Consider the following 16,165-nt stretch of genomic DNA (forward strand, 5'->3'; position numbering starts at 1 on the left):
AAGATATATTAATGGTATGGCAAAGCATCCTAACAAATATCTGAAGTGGAAGTTTCATTTATGTATAAAATCCTAAATAAGCATATTCAATAAATATTTATTTCCTTATTATCAAATAAATCATATAACTTTGAACAAACTAAAAATGTGTCTATGTGACACAGAGAATGCCACTGCCAATACAATGCAACTTAAGGGCAAAGTTCTAAGTCAAGTAGGGACAGTAACTCCAGAGTTCAGGTGGAAAACGATGAAAATAAAACTTGATGTAGGTCTTCTTAATATAATGTTTCATACCAAACATAGTTTCCATTCATTAAGTCCTTGAAAGTTCTTACACAGACAATGAAAAGCAAAACTGAAAGCCAATAAGCCATAATTCCATAAATTTGTGCTCACAAACAGTGACAAAATTAATGGAAACTGACCAAAGTCTTCCTAATTTAAACCTTCATACCAAATTTGGTTTCGACTAATGAAGTCTTTCAAAAGTTATTCAGCAGAAATTGGTGGGAAAAGTCCTAAATCAAACTTGGGACATAATTCCATTAGATCTGGCTGGAAAATGATAAAATAGGACTTTACCTAATGCTTCCAACTGCAAAGCATTGTACAAATTTGGCTCAACCCACAAAGTCCTACAATAGTTATTGAGCAGATATGAAATCTCTGATGGACACAACAAAATGTGATGTCTTGAGATGGTAAAGGACAATTATCGTCCATTGATATTGCAGGTGCGATATATCAACACAGGATGGAATGGGACAGATGGACATAGTAAACATTAAATGCCCTGTCCATAGACATGTCAGGTGTGATATGCTGAGACAGGATGGAATGGAACAAACAGACATAGATAACATTAAATGCCCTGTCCATAGACATGGCAGGGGTGGTATGTCGAGACGGGATGAGATTGGACAGACTGATACATATGACATTAAATGCCCTGTCCATAGACATGGCAGGGGTGGTATGTCAAGATGGGATGGGATTGAACTGACTGATACATATGACATTAAATGCCCCGTCCATAGACATGGCAGGGGTGGTATGTTGAGATGAGATGGTATTGGACAGACTGATACATTTGACATTAAATGCCCTGTCCACAGACATGGCAGGGGTGGTATGTCGAGATGGGATGAGATTGGACAGACTGATACATATGACATTAAATGCCCTGTCCATAGACATGGCAAGGGTGGTATGTCAAGATGGGATGGGATTAAACAGACTGATACATATGACATTAAATACCCCGTCCATAGACATGGCAGGGGTGGTATGTCGAGATGGGATGGGATTGGACAGACTGATACATATGACATTAAATGCCCTGTCCATAGACATGGCAGGGGTGGTATGTTGAGATGGGATGAGATTGGACAGACTGATACATATGACATTAAATGCCCTGTCCATAGACATGGCAGGGGTGGTATGTCGAGATGGGATGAGATTGGACAGACTGATATATATGACATTAAATGCCCTGTCCATAGACATGGCAGGGGTGGTATGTCGAGATGGGATGAGATTGGACAGACTGATACATATGACATTAAATGCCCTGTCCATAGACATGGCAGAGGTGGTATATCGAGATGGGATGAGATTGGACAGACTGATACATATGACATTAAATGCCCTCTCCATAGACATGGCAGGGGTGGTATGTTGAGACGGGATGAGATTGGACAGACTGATACATATGACATTAAATGCCCTGTCCATAGACATGGCAGGGGTGGTATGTCGAGATGGGATGAGATTGGACAGACTGATACATATGACATTTAATGCCTCACCCATAGATATGGCAGGGGTGGTATGTCAAGATGGGATGGGATTGGACAGACTGATACATATGACATTAAATGCCCTGTCCATAGACATGGCAGGGGTGGTATGTAGAGATGGGATGAGATTGGACAGACTGATACATATGACATTTTATGCCTCACCCATAGATATGGCACAGGTTTATAAAGCTTGAGTGGTTCAAGGGAAGTTGCAAAAATATAATTTCAAGATTTCATTGTTATTTTAACTCCACACACATACTTCCAAACCTAATCTGACAAAGTAACAAAACTGACATTCAGTTTATCAAATTAATAAATATGAGTTAAGAGTAATGAAAACAAATAACAATGGACAAAAAAAATGGAAAATGAGGTAGCATATATTAAGTGAGAAGTTAATAAGTAAAAGTGATAACGGTTTATTAATGCAAGTGAAGGCAAAAGGTTTAAGTAATACAAGAGGCCATAACTGTACAATTTTGCAGGAAAATGATAAAATTCAATCATGATCTGGGACAACTTAAAATAAAGCCACATTCCAAACATTTATTTCAATTCATTAAGTCCTTCAAAGTTATTGAGTGGAACAGAAAGAAGTTTGTGACAGTCATCAGGTAAAGTACAGATTGATTTTGTTGGGCTTTTTAATAAAACTAACAAGAAATGCATGATTTGTAAACCCCTTTAGTCAGAATTTCTTGAAGGAATCTTTGTCAGTAATAAGTTTTAAGTTACCAGTTCTATTTCCTACATAAACCTGAATATAGTCTATGAAAGTTTTTTTTCCCCACTTGACACATTTAAAGTGTTAAATAAATATAACATTGTCAACATGTAAATCTGCTTTTGGTTTATTTATTCAGATCTTGACACACTGGAGTTCTCTATACATGGTCTTCAGCAACAGTTCATATTTCATATAATTTTTCTGTGGATTTCTCTATAAGCTTAAGCATTATTCATTAGAAGTAGACACGTATTTCTTAAAACTGACTGACTGAATCTACAACATCAATTCTACATATCATGTACATGTAATTCTAATCAAATGCTTTTTAAATGACCTAAGTGGATATATTTGCATGAATAGTGGTCTAAAATACATGTACTTTGCAAAAGACAAATTTGAAATATTTTATATAATATGATCAATTTTGTGGAATTTGAAAATTAATTTCTCTAGACTTTATTAACAGACATCAAAATATTTCTATACAGATGTATCCTCAATAGATCAATTGTATTACCGATAAACTCATTTTTAGGTCAACACAGACCCTCATCTGCTGTCATATCAAGCACCAGCAGATCAGAGTCTATGTTGTTTGTTCTACTGATTACTCCTAATAAACGGCATAGAACCAGATATGTCAGTGCATTATGTGATGGCAGATATAAGACTGCAGTTTGAAGCCAGACTGATAAATCATAAGCAAGTATATACGGCAACTTCTGTAAAGGCGATCTTATATTCACAATTCTAGGACTTCACTTTTAATCGGCACCATATTGCCAGTGGGCATGCCATTAAACCGTAATATATCTAAATCTTCTGCGGTCCTTCTTAATGTACTAAATATGGAACAGTTTGTTGGGTTTTTTTATAATTAAAAAAAAAAGACTTTTACCTCCAATATAAAAAGACAAAAGGAGAGATGCAAATAAGACAAAATTTTGAAACATTTTATACAGCAGCTACATGCATCAGGATTTACTCATTAATATGTACCATTTACATGCGTTAATATCAGATACGGAAAAAGCTTATTGCAAAATATTAGAGATATGGATAAATACATAAGTTATAATTTGTGATTAGGAAAATAAAACTATACATGTTGGCAGTGTAGACTGATAATAGTAATTGTGCATGCGATATATGAATAAAGACAAGCTTACAAGATATGATGATATAAAATGATAATTAAATGATGCACCTTACCTCCCGAGCTGCGACCCCCAAGACTGGTTGATCCACCTCCTGGGTGATGAAAATGGAGCAGAAAAACACACTGTGAGATATGACCAGAGAACCATTCATTTATTGCTTGCTAATTCAACACTTTGTTGAAGAGTTTTAAAATATGTTATCATCTTGTGCAAAACAGGTATCTATTTCAAGCTCTGGTTCAAGTCCTAGAAAATTCTTATCAAGGGTACATTTTTAAAAGTCATCTTTCTTACACAACCAGGCCTATAAAGACTGAATGTATTCTTTATATCCTATTTAAAAATGCAAGTAGGCTTATATTGCCATGTGAACTGGCCTAGATTTCACCAACAAAACTTATGTCCAGACTTGACTGAAGTCTAGAATACAATGATATGATTATCTGAAATAATCAGCCTAACATAAAACTGCCCAATCAGCAGATCCCCATTTCACCAATCTAAGTCTTAAGTTAAGTAACAACTTAGAACATTTGATTAGCTATTTCTAAATAAAACCTAAATTTCACTTAATCATATCAGTGGATTCTAAATTAAATTTAAGTATAAACTTAAGTTTTGTTGGTGAAATTTCATCCAGACAGCTGAAATTTGGACATTACTTTAAATATAGATTTAAGTTCTGTTGATGAAATTCTTGCCTGTCTCTTACGTTTAAATTAATTTGAACACTTTTGTTGATGAAATTAGGGCCCGATTATTTAGCTTAGACCCATGAAACTGAATAAATAATACTAGAGCATTATTCAAACAATAATTATATTACCCATCAATCACAGTAAGGTCATAATTAAGGTTCATGATAGTTATATATTTCTGCATCTTTGATATGTTTTTTTTTCTTCTCCAAAACAGCCATTGCTTTAATTAATCAAGCAATTTATAGTGATAATGTTGCCATTAAAATGTACATCATTATACCTGTTGAATCAAAGCTAATGTGTTATTTATCTGATGATAACTAAAGAAGCAAGGAGTTTTTAGTACCTGTTAAAAGAGTTGAATTTATAAACCTGATCACTACACCCATATTCAAAAATTCATTTAAGTTCCTACAAAGATTGATGAAAGAGTAAAGCAATAAAGAAATGATGAAATGCAGAAGATTCAGAAATGGAACACATATTTCACTTTCAATACTGAAATGTAATACATATTTCAACTTCAGTATGGAAATGGAATACATATTTCAACTTCAATATGGAAATGTAATACATATTTCACCTTTAATACTGAAATGGAATACATATTTCACCTTCAATACAGAAATGGAGTACATATTTCAACTTCAATACTGAAATGAAATACATATGTCACCTTAATATTGAAATGGACTACACCTTTTGCCTTCAATACTAAATGTAGTATCTATTTCACCTTAATACTGAACTGAAACATCATTCAACATAAATATGAATGCAGACACTATGAAAGTAGTCTCTTAATAAATTTGGAATTACTATAAAACAGATGCCAAATGGAAATTTATAATGGAACTAGCTATCTGAGAAGGATAAAATAAAACCAAAAAAGAATGGCTGAGACAAAAATCTTGCAACTTTATGAAAATCTTTAAAGAATCAATTTATAAATGAAAATAATGTTAAAACCACTAAAGTGGGGATATCCTTATATTATTTTACATCAATACACAATGACAATAACAGCAGAGTTTCTTCAGATGATTTCATGTATGACTGCTGTCTTACATGCATTTGATATGAATGAATTTCAGAGATTATTGTTCTAAAGATCACAATAATGAGCCTATCATTTATATATATATATATATATATATATATATATATATATATATATATATATATATATATATATATATATATATATATATAGTGAGAGAGAGAGAGAGAATGTCAAATGGGTAATGATTTAATGCTGAATTTATGAAATGAGTAAACATACATTAACTTTTAAACTACACTTGCTATACAGGTTGGTGATACATGTAGTAACATCCTGCCCACTCCCCGGCCTTCCATTCACTGACTGATACCCTAAATTTTATTTATACAAGCCCCTGTTGGTAAATTGGCCATATTTCTACTGACTGTAACCTTTTTTCCCAATACACCTTGGGCAATCTATTCAAATGGTGGCTGCCAAAATGTTGATAGTAATAGTAAAAACAACATTCCACAAGGCTGGGTAAGGAAAATTCCCATGGTTACTGTAAATCAGTAAACAGAATACTGAACGAGAATTTCATGGGCTTATTTTGGACCAATAATCAGATTCACAAAAAGTGGTACGTTAACATGTTGACATATTACAAATATTAAACTGCACAAACTATATGTAAAGTTTACCAAGTATATATATATATATATATATATATATATATATATATATATATATATATATATATATATATATATATATATATATATATATATATATATATATCAGGTTCTGTGCTGTATGTTCTAGTGATTGCTTTTAACAAGCTACATAGATTCACCAGTCACCAGATCTGCCAGCGTATAATATGATGGCACATCTTGGTCTATGCAGTTTGCAGATGGATTCATCTCATATGCATGTATATAAAGTAATTTAATTCCTGCTTCTTTATATAACCAAAATAAGAATGAGTTCCAAAATGAATGAATAAATTAATAAATATGCATCCCTGGATTAGATATATTAAATTTAAATATTTATACTTTAAAAAAGTTAATAAAGATGAGTTTAAATAGTCCTGATAGGTTTGTGATTCAATTAAAATTGACAATTCAACTTCTGAAAAATTTATTAAACAAACGTTTTTGGAATGGACTGATGCTCTATTGGCTGAAAAGAATTTCCACAAATCTAGGACCATTCTTCTTTTAGCTGCTAAGTCTTTTGGTGAAAACCCCATGTGAATATGACCATCCATTTGGAAGAAGATGCAATAATAAGATTTTCAAGATGGCTGTTGTGGTAGTCATATTAGATGCAAGACTGACATCGTTTTCATTTAGAATCAATTAGATATCATAAGAAGTCTTTCAGTGGAGACTCCATGTAGATATGAATTTCTGTTTGGATTTGCAATGATAACAATATTTCAAGATGAATATCATGGTGGCCATACTGGACTTCAGATGTGTACTATTTTCATTTAGAACTAACCAGACAGCATATGGTGTCATTTGGTGAAAACCCCATGTTGCTATGACTGTCCATCTAGGACAGGCATACACAACCCGTGGCCTGTAGGCTGGATCCAGCACGTGAACGTGTGTTGTCCGGCCCTCAGGGCAAATTAAAACAACACAGAAATCTGGCCCATGAACAGCAATTATATTAAAGAAATTAGTGTTTGCAGCCCTCGAGTGGTCTTAGAAAATGCAATCTGGCCCTTGGCTGAAAAAAAGATGTGTACCCCTGATCTAGGAGGACTAGTGATAACAAGATTTTCAAGATGGTTGCCATGGTAGTCATACCAGGCACCAGACTGGCACCATTTTTTATTTAAGACCAATTAAATATCATAAGAAGTCTTTTAGTGAATTCATCATGTTGCTAATGACCATCCATTCAAGACTAGTAGTTATAACAATATTATAAAGCTGGCCAATGCAGCAGTCCCATTTTCCTCTAGGACCAAATAGACCTGGGATGAACATGTGCACAAAGTTTCATGGCAATCCTCTAAGTAAAAGTGTTATCAAATGCGTGCCAATCGACAGACAGATAATGGACAACGGAAAACAGGCTCTTCTGGAATATAAACATTCAAGCTAACAAATTAATCAATATCATCCAACTGTTACTTGTAAAATACTTTTAAATTTATTCTACATTTTAAAAGCACCTTTTATGTATCTACTCAAAACTTATGCAGCCATGCATGCAAGTTTAAAGAAACTCATTCATGTAGAATACCAAAATTCGCTTCACCAATAAATCTATCAAATACACAATGAAGCTGGTTCTCTTACCACCAACAAAACTGGCTGACCATGAAGAAATATATCTTTAACATAAAACACATGATTCAGCATAAAACAACATGGTTCTTTCTGCCAAACACATACTATAATAAGACGTTGTTTGTGCTGAGATGCCCCCATCCCCCTTTGATGACAATCTCCCTATATTGACTAAAAACAGTGATCTCTGCTATTTTAGGCCTATGGCTGCAAACAATTCACTAATAAACCCCAATCAGTAATAAGCTTAATTAAAACAAATCCTAATGAAGGATGTAATTTCTTTATAAATTAGGTCCATTGTTACTGATTAACCATAATTTTGGTGTTTAAGCTGCCATCATTTTGTTAATTAACCTTGGTTTCATTATCTGGATTTCCAAGGTCTCATATACAAACAGGATTCTGATTTGTCTCATATGCAGACAAGATTCAGATTTGTCTCATAGCCATAAATGAGTCAGATTTGTCAGATTTGTCTTATATGCATACAGGATTCATATGACACTCATATGCATACAGGATTCATATGACACTCATATGCATACAGGATTCATATGACACTCATATGCATACAGGATTCATATGACACTCATATGCATACAGGATTCATATTTGTCTCACATGCATATAGGACTCAGATATGAAGTTTTCCAATCATGTTTTCTTTTAACTGACAAGTTTCTGAGTGTAATTTAAGTACACATCATGCCTAAAACATTCTGCAATTTTGTACTGAGTTTTATTTCGGGAATAGAGATTTTGGAACACTTGTTTTGATTTTTCATATCTTTACATAGTTAGCTTAAACTGAACTTCCTTTACAAGTTGGATACAACCAAGTTTTGCATGGAGGTTCATATTAGTGCTCTTTTTACAGACATGTAACTTTATCACTTTCATAATTTACAGGTGAAAGAGTCTCTTTAAGAGTTGCTTAAACTCTGAAAATTAATCTCTTGACTGAAAATTAATCTATTGAATGAAAAATTACTGGTAAAAAAAATCTCCTGATGAAAAATGCTACATCCATAATTATGAACTGCCTAACCTCTGTCAGTGATCCCTGTACCAACACACACACAATATATATATATATATATATATATATATATATATATATATATATATATATATATATATATATATATATATATATATATATATATATTGCATAATGTGCCTGCAGATCGGGGTCAATGCAATTTGTTTTGAGTAATCAATAAAGTGACACATGTGGAAATTTTTTGAATTTGTCAAATTTTCTGTGGTAGGATGTGAACTAAATTTTACAAACACTGAATCCCATTATATTCTGAAGAAGAAAAAAACTTATTCTTTAAAGGATAGAATCCCCTTTTCCTTCCCCCACCCCTCTTTGGAATTTAAAAAACACTATTTTCATGTAATTCTATACCATGGCCAAGAAAGATATTATCATGATGTACAACAATGCATTATGGGTATCATGATGTAAAAGGCATTATGGGTATCATGATGTACAAGGCATTATGAGTTTCTTTTGAAGAACTAGATTGCCATTTTTAGATCTGAGATTTAGCAAGTAAGAATTCCATCATTTCATACTCTACCTTTGATAAAATAAGAGTCCAACTTGTTATGTATTCAACACAGTTTTGTAGTTGGCTAGGCAACAATGACAATTATGGTTTTTCTCAACTGCCAACATCCCTTTTTAATTAAATGACTAGAAACATTAAGCATCTTCTCATAATTAAGGCAGGCACTTGATTTTCGTCCATGTTAATTACCTATACTAATTAGATTAGACTACTAAAAAATAAAATACATTACACATGCTCTTTAGGAAATGTTATGAAACTTAAAATCAAGTTTAAAAAACCCAACTTCTCATGCAACATTAGAATGTTTTATGATGACTTTTTGAGAAAAACATCATACTTTGGAGGTCAAGGACACACAAATTTCATGCAAAATATAAGCTTTAAGTTATTAATGCTTTGCTTATGCCTCCTCCATTACCAGTATGTATCTAAATACAGTATATCTTCCAATGGCATGGTCAGATCTTTGTGTGATTCTCAATTCAAACAAGATGCCCCTAAGTCATTTGAATTTATATCAACAACTGGAGCATGGTCCAGACCTTTGTCAGGTTCCTCAATTCAAACAAGATGTCCCCAAGTCATCTGAATTTATGTCAACAATTGGAGCAAGCACTTGCTTAATTTGCAATATTCAAAAGAATCATACAATCAAAAATGTTACTTAGGCAAAGTAAAATAAGTACCTTTCCAGTCAGCCAACCATATTTGGTTTTTGGTGCCAACCGTAGCATTTCCCCACACACCTTAGTAAACAAAATTTTTCTTCAAATTCCCGAAATTGATTTGTGCATCTATCTGAGCTGGCTTATCCCAGTACTTGGTACACCATATTATACATATATATATATATAGTTGGATAGATAGATATACAGATAAAAAAAAAAATCTACCTACCTAACCTAATATTAAAAACACTGCAATAGGAAACACATATATTGGGGGTGGGGTGCCTTAATAGCCAGCCAAGGCACTGAGTTTAGTACAGTATATGAATAGAATGAATAACGAAATGAATAGAATTCAAGACAAATACAATGATTAGGATTATCTGTTAGGACTAACAGAAAGAAGAGAATTCAAGACAAATAGAATGAATAGGATTATCTTTCAGAATAGGTACAATGAATATGATTCAGGACAAAGAGAATTAGTAGATCTTTCCAGGCAAATAGGATGCATAGGATTATCTCTTAGAATAAATATGATAATAAGATTATCTTTCCAGACAGATAGGACAAACAAAATTATCTTTTAGGACAAACTGGACGAGTACAATTATCTTTTAGGACAAACTGGATGAGTACAATTATCTTTTGGGACAAACTGGACAAGTACAATTATCTTTTAGGACAAACTGGACGAGTACAATTATCTTTTAGGACAAACTGGATGAGTACAATTATCTTTTGGGACAAACTGGATGAGTACAATTATCTTTTAGGACAAACTGGATGAGTACAAATATCATTTAGGACAAACTGGATGAGTACAATTATCTTTTGGGACAAACTGGATGAGTACAATTATCTTTTGGGATAAACTGGATGAGTACAATTATCTTTTGGGACAAACTGTATGAGTACAGTGATCTTTTAGGAAAAATATGATGAATAAGATCATCTTTCAAGACAGACAGGATGAACAGGATAATCATTTTAGACAAACAGGATGAATATGATTATCTTTCAGGTTAAATATCATGAATAGGATTATCTTTAAAGACAAACATGACGAATAGGATTATCTTTCAAGACAGACAGGATGAACAGGATAATCATTTGGGCAAATATGATGAATAGGATTATATTTCAAGACAGACAGGATGAACAGGATAATCATTTGGGCAAATATGATGAATAGGATTATCTTTCAGGTTAAATATCATGAATAAGATTATCTTTAAAGACAAATATGATGAATAGGATTATCTTCAAGGCCAAAAAGGATGAATAAGATTATCTTCAAGTCGAACAGGATAAAAATGTCTATCTTTTGAGGATAAATCTTGCTGAAGCAGCAATCATAATTCTAAAAAATAAAAACCTGTTGATCTGGATAGGAACATTATAAATGTGTCTACTGCATGTATATATGATTTCAACACATCTTTTCTTAAAATGAAGCAAATCAGCAGCAAAAAGTGAGTCTCTCCAGAAAATTCTGTAGTGAAACAAGGACTGTCGATACACACACTGCTGTTTTATCCTATGAGATTTCAAGCAATTCTGTTTAAGCTAACCAAATATTCCAAAAATAGTGTCTTAATAAAAAAAGTATCATTAAGATGAGATATAATACCTTAAAGATTAACAAGAGTTGTTGAAAAGTGAATCACATCTGATATTAAAAAGCATCAGCATCACCAAATGAAAAAGAAGAAAGAACCAACTAAAACTTTCTGCAAGTAGTAAAAAAAAGTATGAGTCTACATTGCCCCTTCATTTGATGACACCATTCAGCAACAGTGCATTAAGCATTTCAGTTTGGCCACAATTGCATGTGCTTTTGTCTACACAATAAAAAGAAATCTAACATAATAATTGCAATAAAGATTATATCAAAGACAGATATATATTTGTTAAAGTAAACAACAAAATAATCTCCTTGGTTGCCTAGTTGAAATTTCTTGAATATCTGGCATGCAATTGACCCAATATATATCAGAGAACAATGAAATGTTAATATGCATCATTTGCATAAAATTGAAAGAATACTGTCTATGCCTTATTAATATAACTCTGTGTACCAAATAATACTGTCTTAGTTCAGGTTGTCTTACTGTGTACCAAATAATACTGTCTTAGTTCAGTTTGTCTTACTGTGTACCAAATAATACTGTCTTAGTTCAGGTTGTCTTACTATGTACCAAATAATACTGTCTTAGTTCAGGTTGTCTTACTGTGTACCAAATAATATTGTCTTAGTTCAGGTTGTCTTACTGTGTACCAATTAATATTGTCTTAGTTCAGGTTGTCTTACTGTGTACCAATTAATATTGTCTTAGTTCAGGTTGTCTTACTGTGTACCAAATAATACTGTCTTAGTTCAGTTTGTCTTACTGTGTACCAAATAATACTGTCTTAGTTCAGGTTGTCTTACTGTGTACCAATTAATATTGTCTTAGTTCAGGTTGTCTTACTGTGTACCAAATAATACTGTCTTAGTTCAGTTTGTCTTACTGTGTACCAATTAATATTGTCTTAGTTCAGGTTGTCTTACTGTGTACCAAATAATACTGTCTTAGTTCAGGTTGTCTTACTGTGTACCAAATAATACTGTCTTAGTTCAGGTTGTCTTACTGTGTACCAAATAATATTGCCTTAGTTCAAGTAGTCTTACTGTGTACTAAATAATATTGTCTTAGTTCAAGTAGTCTTACTGTGAACCAAATAATACTGTCTCAGTTCAAACTGTCTTACTGTGTACCAACTAATACTGTCTCAGTTCAAGTTATCTTACTGTGTACCAAATAATATTGTCTTAATTCAAGTAGTCTTACTGTGTACCAAATAATAGTCTCAGTTCAAGTTGTCTTATTGCATACCAAATAACATTGTCCCAGTTCAAGTTGTCTTATTGCATACCAAATAATATTGTCTCAGTTTAAGTCTTATTGCATACCAAATAATATTGTCTCAGTTTAAGTCTTAATGCATAACAAATAATATCGTCTCAGTTCAAGTTGTCTTATTGTGTACCAAATAATATTGTCTCAGTTCAAGTTGTCTTATTGTGTACCAAATAATATTGTCTCAGTTCAAGTTGTCTTATTGTGTACCAAATAATATTGTCTTAGTTCAAGTTGTCTTATTGTGTACCAAATAATATTGTCTTAGTTCAAGTAGTCTTACTGTGTACTAAATAATATTGTCTTAGTTCAAGTTGTCTTATTGTGTACCAAATAATATTGTCTCAGTTCAAGTTGTCTTATTGTGTACCAAATAATATTGTCTTAGTTCAAGCTTAGTCTTAATGAAGCAATAAAAGGAGAGGAAAATTAAAATTACATTGGTAAAACACAAAAGCCCCCACCACAGACCTGTCCATGAAAATCTGACTAAAAATGCTATAATGACATGAAATGTTATCTAAATAAACATTCACACGAGTCAACCATATTTTGCTTCATCATGCCAGCAAGACTGGTGAAAAATAAGTCCTAATCCAAACAGTTCAAAAATGTGTGAGGACAAAAACTAGAAAAATTCATATAATGGCTTGAATATCTAATCAGGTCATCTAATCAGGTCATCTAATAAGTATACACATGTAACACAAAATTTCATTTGTCTATAATGAACTTTTGGGTACAATATTGCTCACAAACTTCTCAGGACAGATGGATGGACAAACAAACAAATAGATGGATGGATGGATGGATGGATATTATCAAGATTTCACACCATTGCAAGCAGTCAGGACTTAAACACTGTACCTACAATTGGACACTTGTATACAGACAAGATCAGTGAACTATTTGTTCCCCAAAATGGAATTATGGCACTGGTGACAATATTAGGAGTTTGAAATAACTTGGATAATTAATGAAAGTAGTTCTAAGTAAGAAAAATATTATTTTCAAATTGCTTACTTTCCTTGGTGAAGATCCCATATCATATAAAATACAATATGCTTTACAAAATGTCAAGAGCACTTAGCAAGTGCTATACAGCTATCTCTCTCTCTCTCTCTCTCTCTCTCTCTCTCTCTCTCTCTCTCTCTCTCTCTTGCTATTTCTTCTGCAAATAATGGTGGCAGTTTCAAGAAAAGGAGGAAACTGACATGACTGTATTGACTGAATGCAGGTCAAGAGAACCTTTTAATGATGGAGGGAGGATTTTATTTCAAGAAGGCCCTAATCAGAAGGGGACCACTGTATAAAATGTTTAAACAAAGTGTCCGACTTGACTCAGGAGCAGAAGCTTTTTAGGTACATCTCATTAATTTGATTGACCTATTTGAGGGCTAAAATAAAAACACAAGAATTATTAGCCCATTACTAAGGTAAGTATTCCAAGTCATGCATTCAAAATCTGTTTTAAGGACAGAATTAACTTTTCTGTACATGTTCAAACAAAACCATTTAAAGTTAAGTCTGTGAGTCACAACAATCGCTTGCAATACATCACCATGGTGAATGGTCAAATATTCCATTTCCTTCGTATGGTGATCTTCATCGTGACAAAAAGTAGAGAATAATTTGTAATTTAACTAGTATACTGAATCAAGCTCATCTTAAATACATCAAACAATTTCGAATCAAACTTAAAACTGATTATCATGTATATTTGCACGTAAGTCAGGTCCAACTGCAATCAAAATAAATCCTGATCTATCGAATAATGTGATGGCAGACTAAGGTCTAATATATTGTTTGTTTGACTGATTTTTTCAAGCAAACTGCAAAGAGCCAGATCTGCTGTCAATTATATGATGGAAGAATAGGGTCTAAACATTCTTAAGTTGCATCTGACTTACACAAGAGTACATGTATATAACGTATGAGCACGGAAAAACAGACTTAATTTAAATCTGAATCAGTACTTTGCTGTAAAATCCATGTTTGTTTTAAACAGTCTTTCACTGCTTATACAGTATATACTGGACGACGTCAGTTCACAGCGTACACTTATCTACTGAATTAAAATAATTTGACAAAAGACAGAACAAGATAGAGATATACTATATATTCTCATAGAGATATGCTATATATTCTCATAGAGATGTGCTATATATTCTCATAGAGATATGCTATATATTCTCATAGAGATGTGCTATATATTCTCATAGAGATATACTATAAACTCTCATAGAGATATGCAATATATTCTCATAGAGATGTACTATATATTCTCATAGAGATATGCTATATATTCTCATAGAGATATACTGTATATTCTCATAGAGATATACTATATATTCTCATAGAGATATGCTATATATTCTCATAGAGATGTGCTATATATTCTCATAGAGATATGCTATATATTCTCATAGAGATGTGCTATATATTCTCACTGAGATATGCTATATATTCTCATAGAGATATGCTATATATTCTCATAGAGATGTGCTATATATTCTCATAGAGATATACTATATATTCTCATAGAGATGTGCTATATATTCTCATGGAGATATACTATATATTCTCACTGAGATATACTATATATTCTCAGAGATATACTATATATTCTCATGGAGATATACTATATATTCTCATAGAGATGTGCTATATATTCTCATGGAGATATACTATATATTCTCACTGAGATATACTATATATTCTCTGAGATATACTATATATTCTCATGGAGATATACTATATATTCTCACTGAGATATACTATATATTCTCACTGAGATATACTATATATTCTCATAGAGATATACTATATATTCTCATAGAGATATACTATATATTCTCATAGAGATGTGCTATATATTCTCATAGAGATATACTATAAATTCTCACTGAGATATACTATATATTCTCACTGAGATATACTATATATTCTCATAGAGATGTGCTATATATTCTCATGGAGATATATTATATATTCTCACTGAGATATACTATATATTCTCAGAGATATACTATATATTCTCATGGAGATATACTATATATTCTCATAGAGATGTGCTATATATTCTCATGGAGATATACTATATATTCTCACTGAGATATACTATATATTCTCACTGAGATATACTATAAATTCTCATAGAGATGTGCTATATATTCTCATAGAGATGTGCTATATATTCTCATGGAGACTATATATTCTCATAGAGATGTACTATATATTCTCATGGAGATATACTATATATTCTCACCGAGATATACTATATATTCTCATAGAGATATGCTATATATT

General features: G+C 32.3%; 1 protein-coding gene across 4 annotated transcripts in view; it reads right to left on the minus strand.

The window, feature by feature from the left end:
- The window catches only part of LOC149782442 (leucine-rich repeat-containing protein 71-like), a 107,709-nt gene that overhangs the window by 23,050 nt on the left and 68,494 nt on the right, over positions 1 to 16,165 (minus strand). For 3 of the 4 annotated variants that reach the window (XM_089933847.1, XM_089933848.1, XM_089933849.1), the window contains one exon: positions 3,754 to 3,792. The exons of the other annotated variant lie outside the window; for it this stretch is intronic. In XM_089933847.1, the coding sequence (XP_089789973.1) occupies positions 3,754 to 3,792 (39 nt within the window). The remainder of the gene's footprint in view (positions 1 to 3,753; positions 3,793 to 16,165) is intronic. 4 annotated transcript variants of the gene reach the window in all.

The sequence above is a fragment of the Sinohyriopsis cumingii genome, chromosome 15 (assembly GCF_028554795.1).
Source record: "Sinohyriopsis cumingii isolate HCF-2022 chromosome 15, ASM2855479v2, whole genome shotgun sequence".
Classification (NCBI taxonomy): domain Eukaryota; kingdom Metazoa; phylum Mollusca; class Bivalvia; order Unionida; family Unionidae; genus Sinohyriopsis; species Sinohyriopsis cumingii.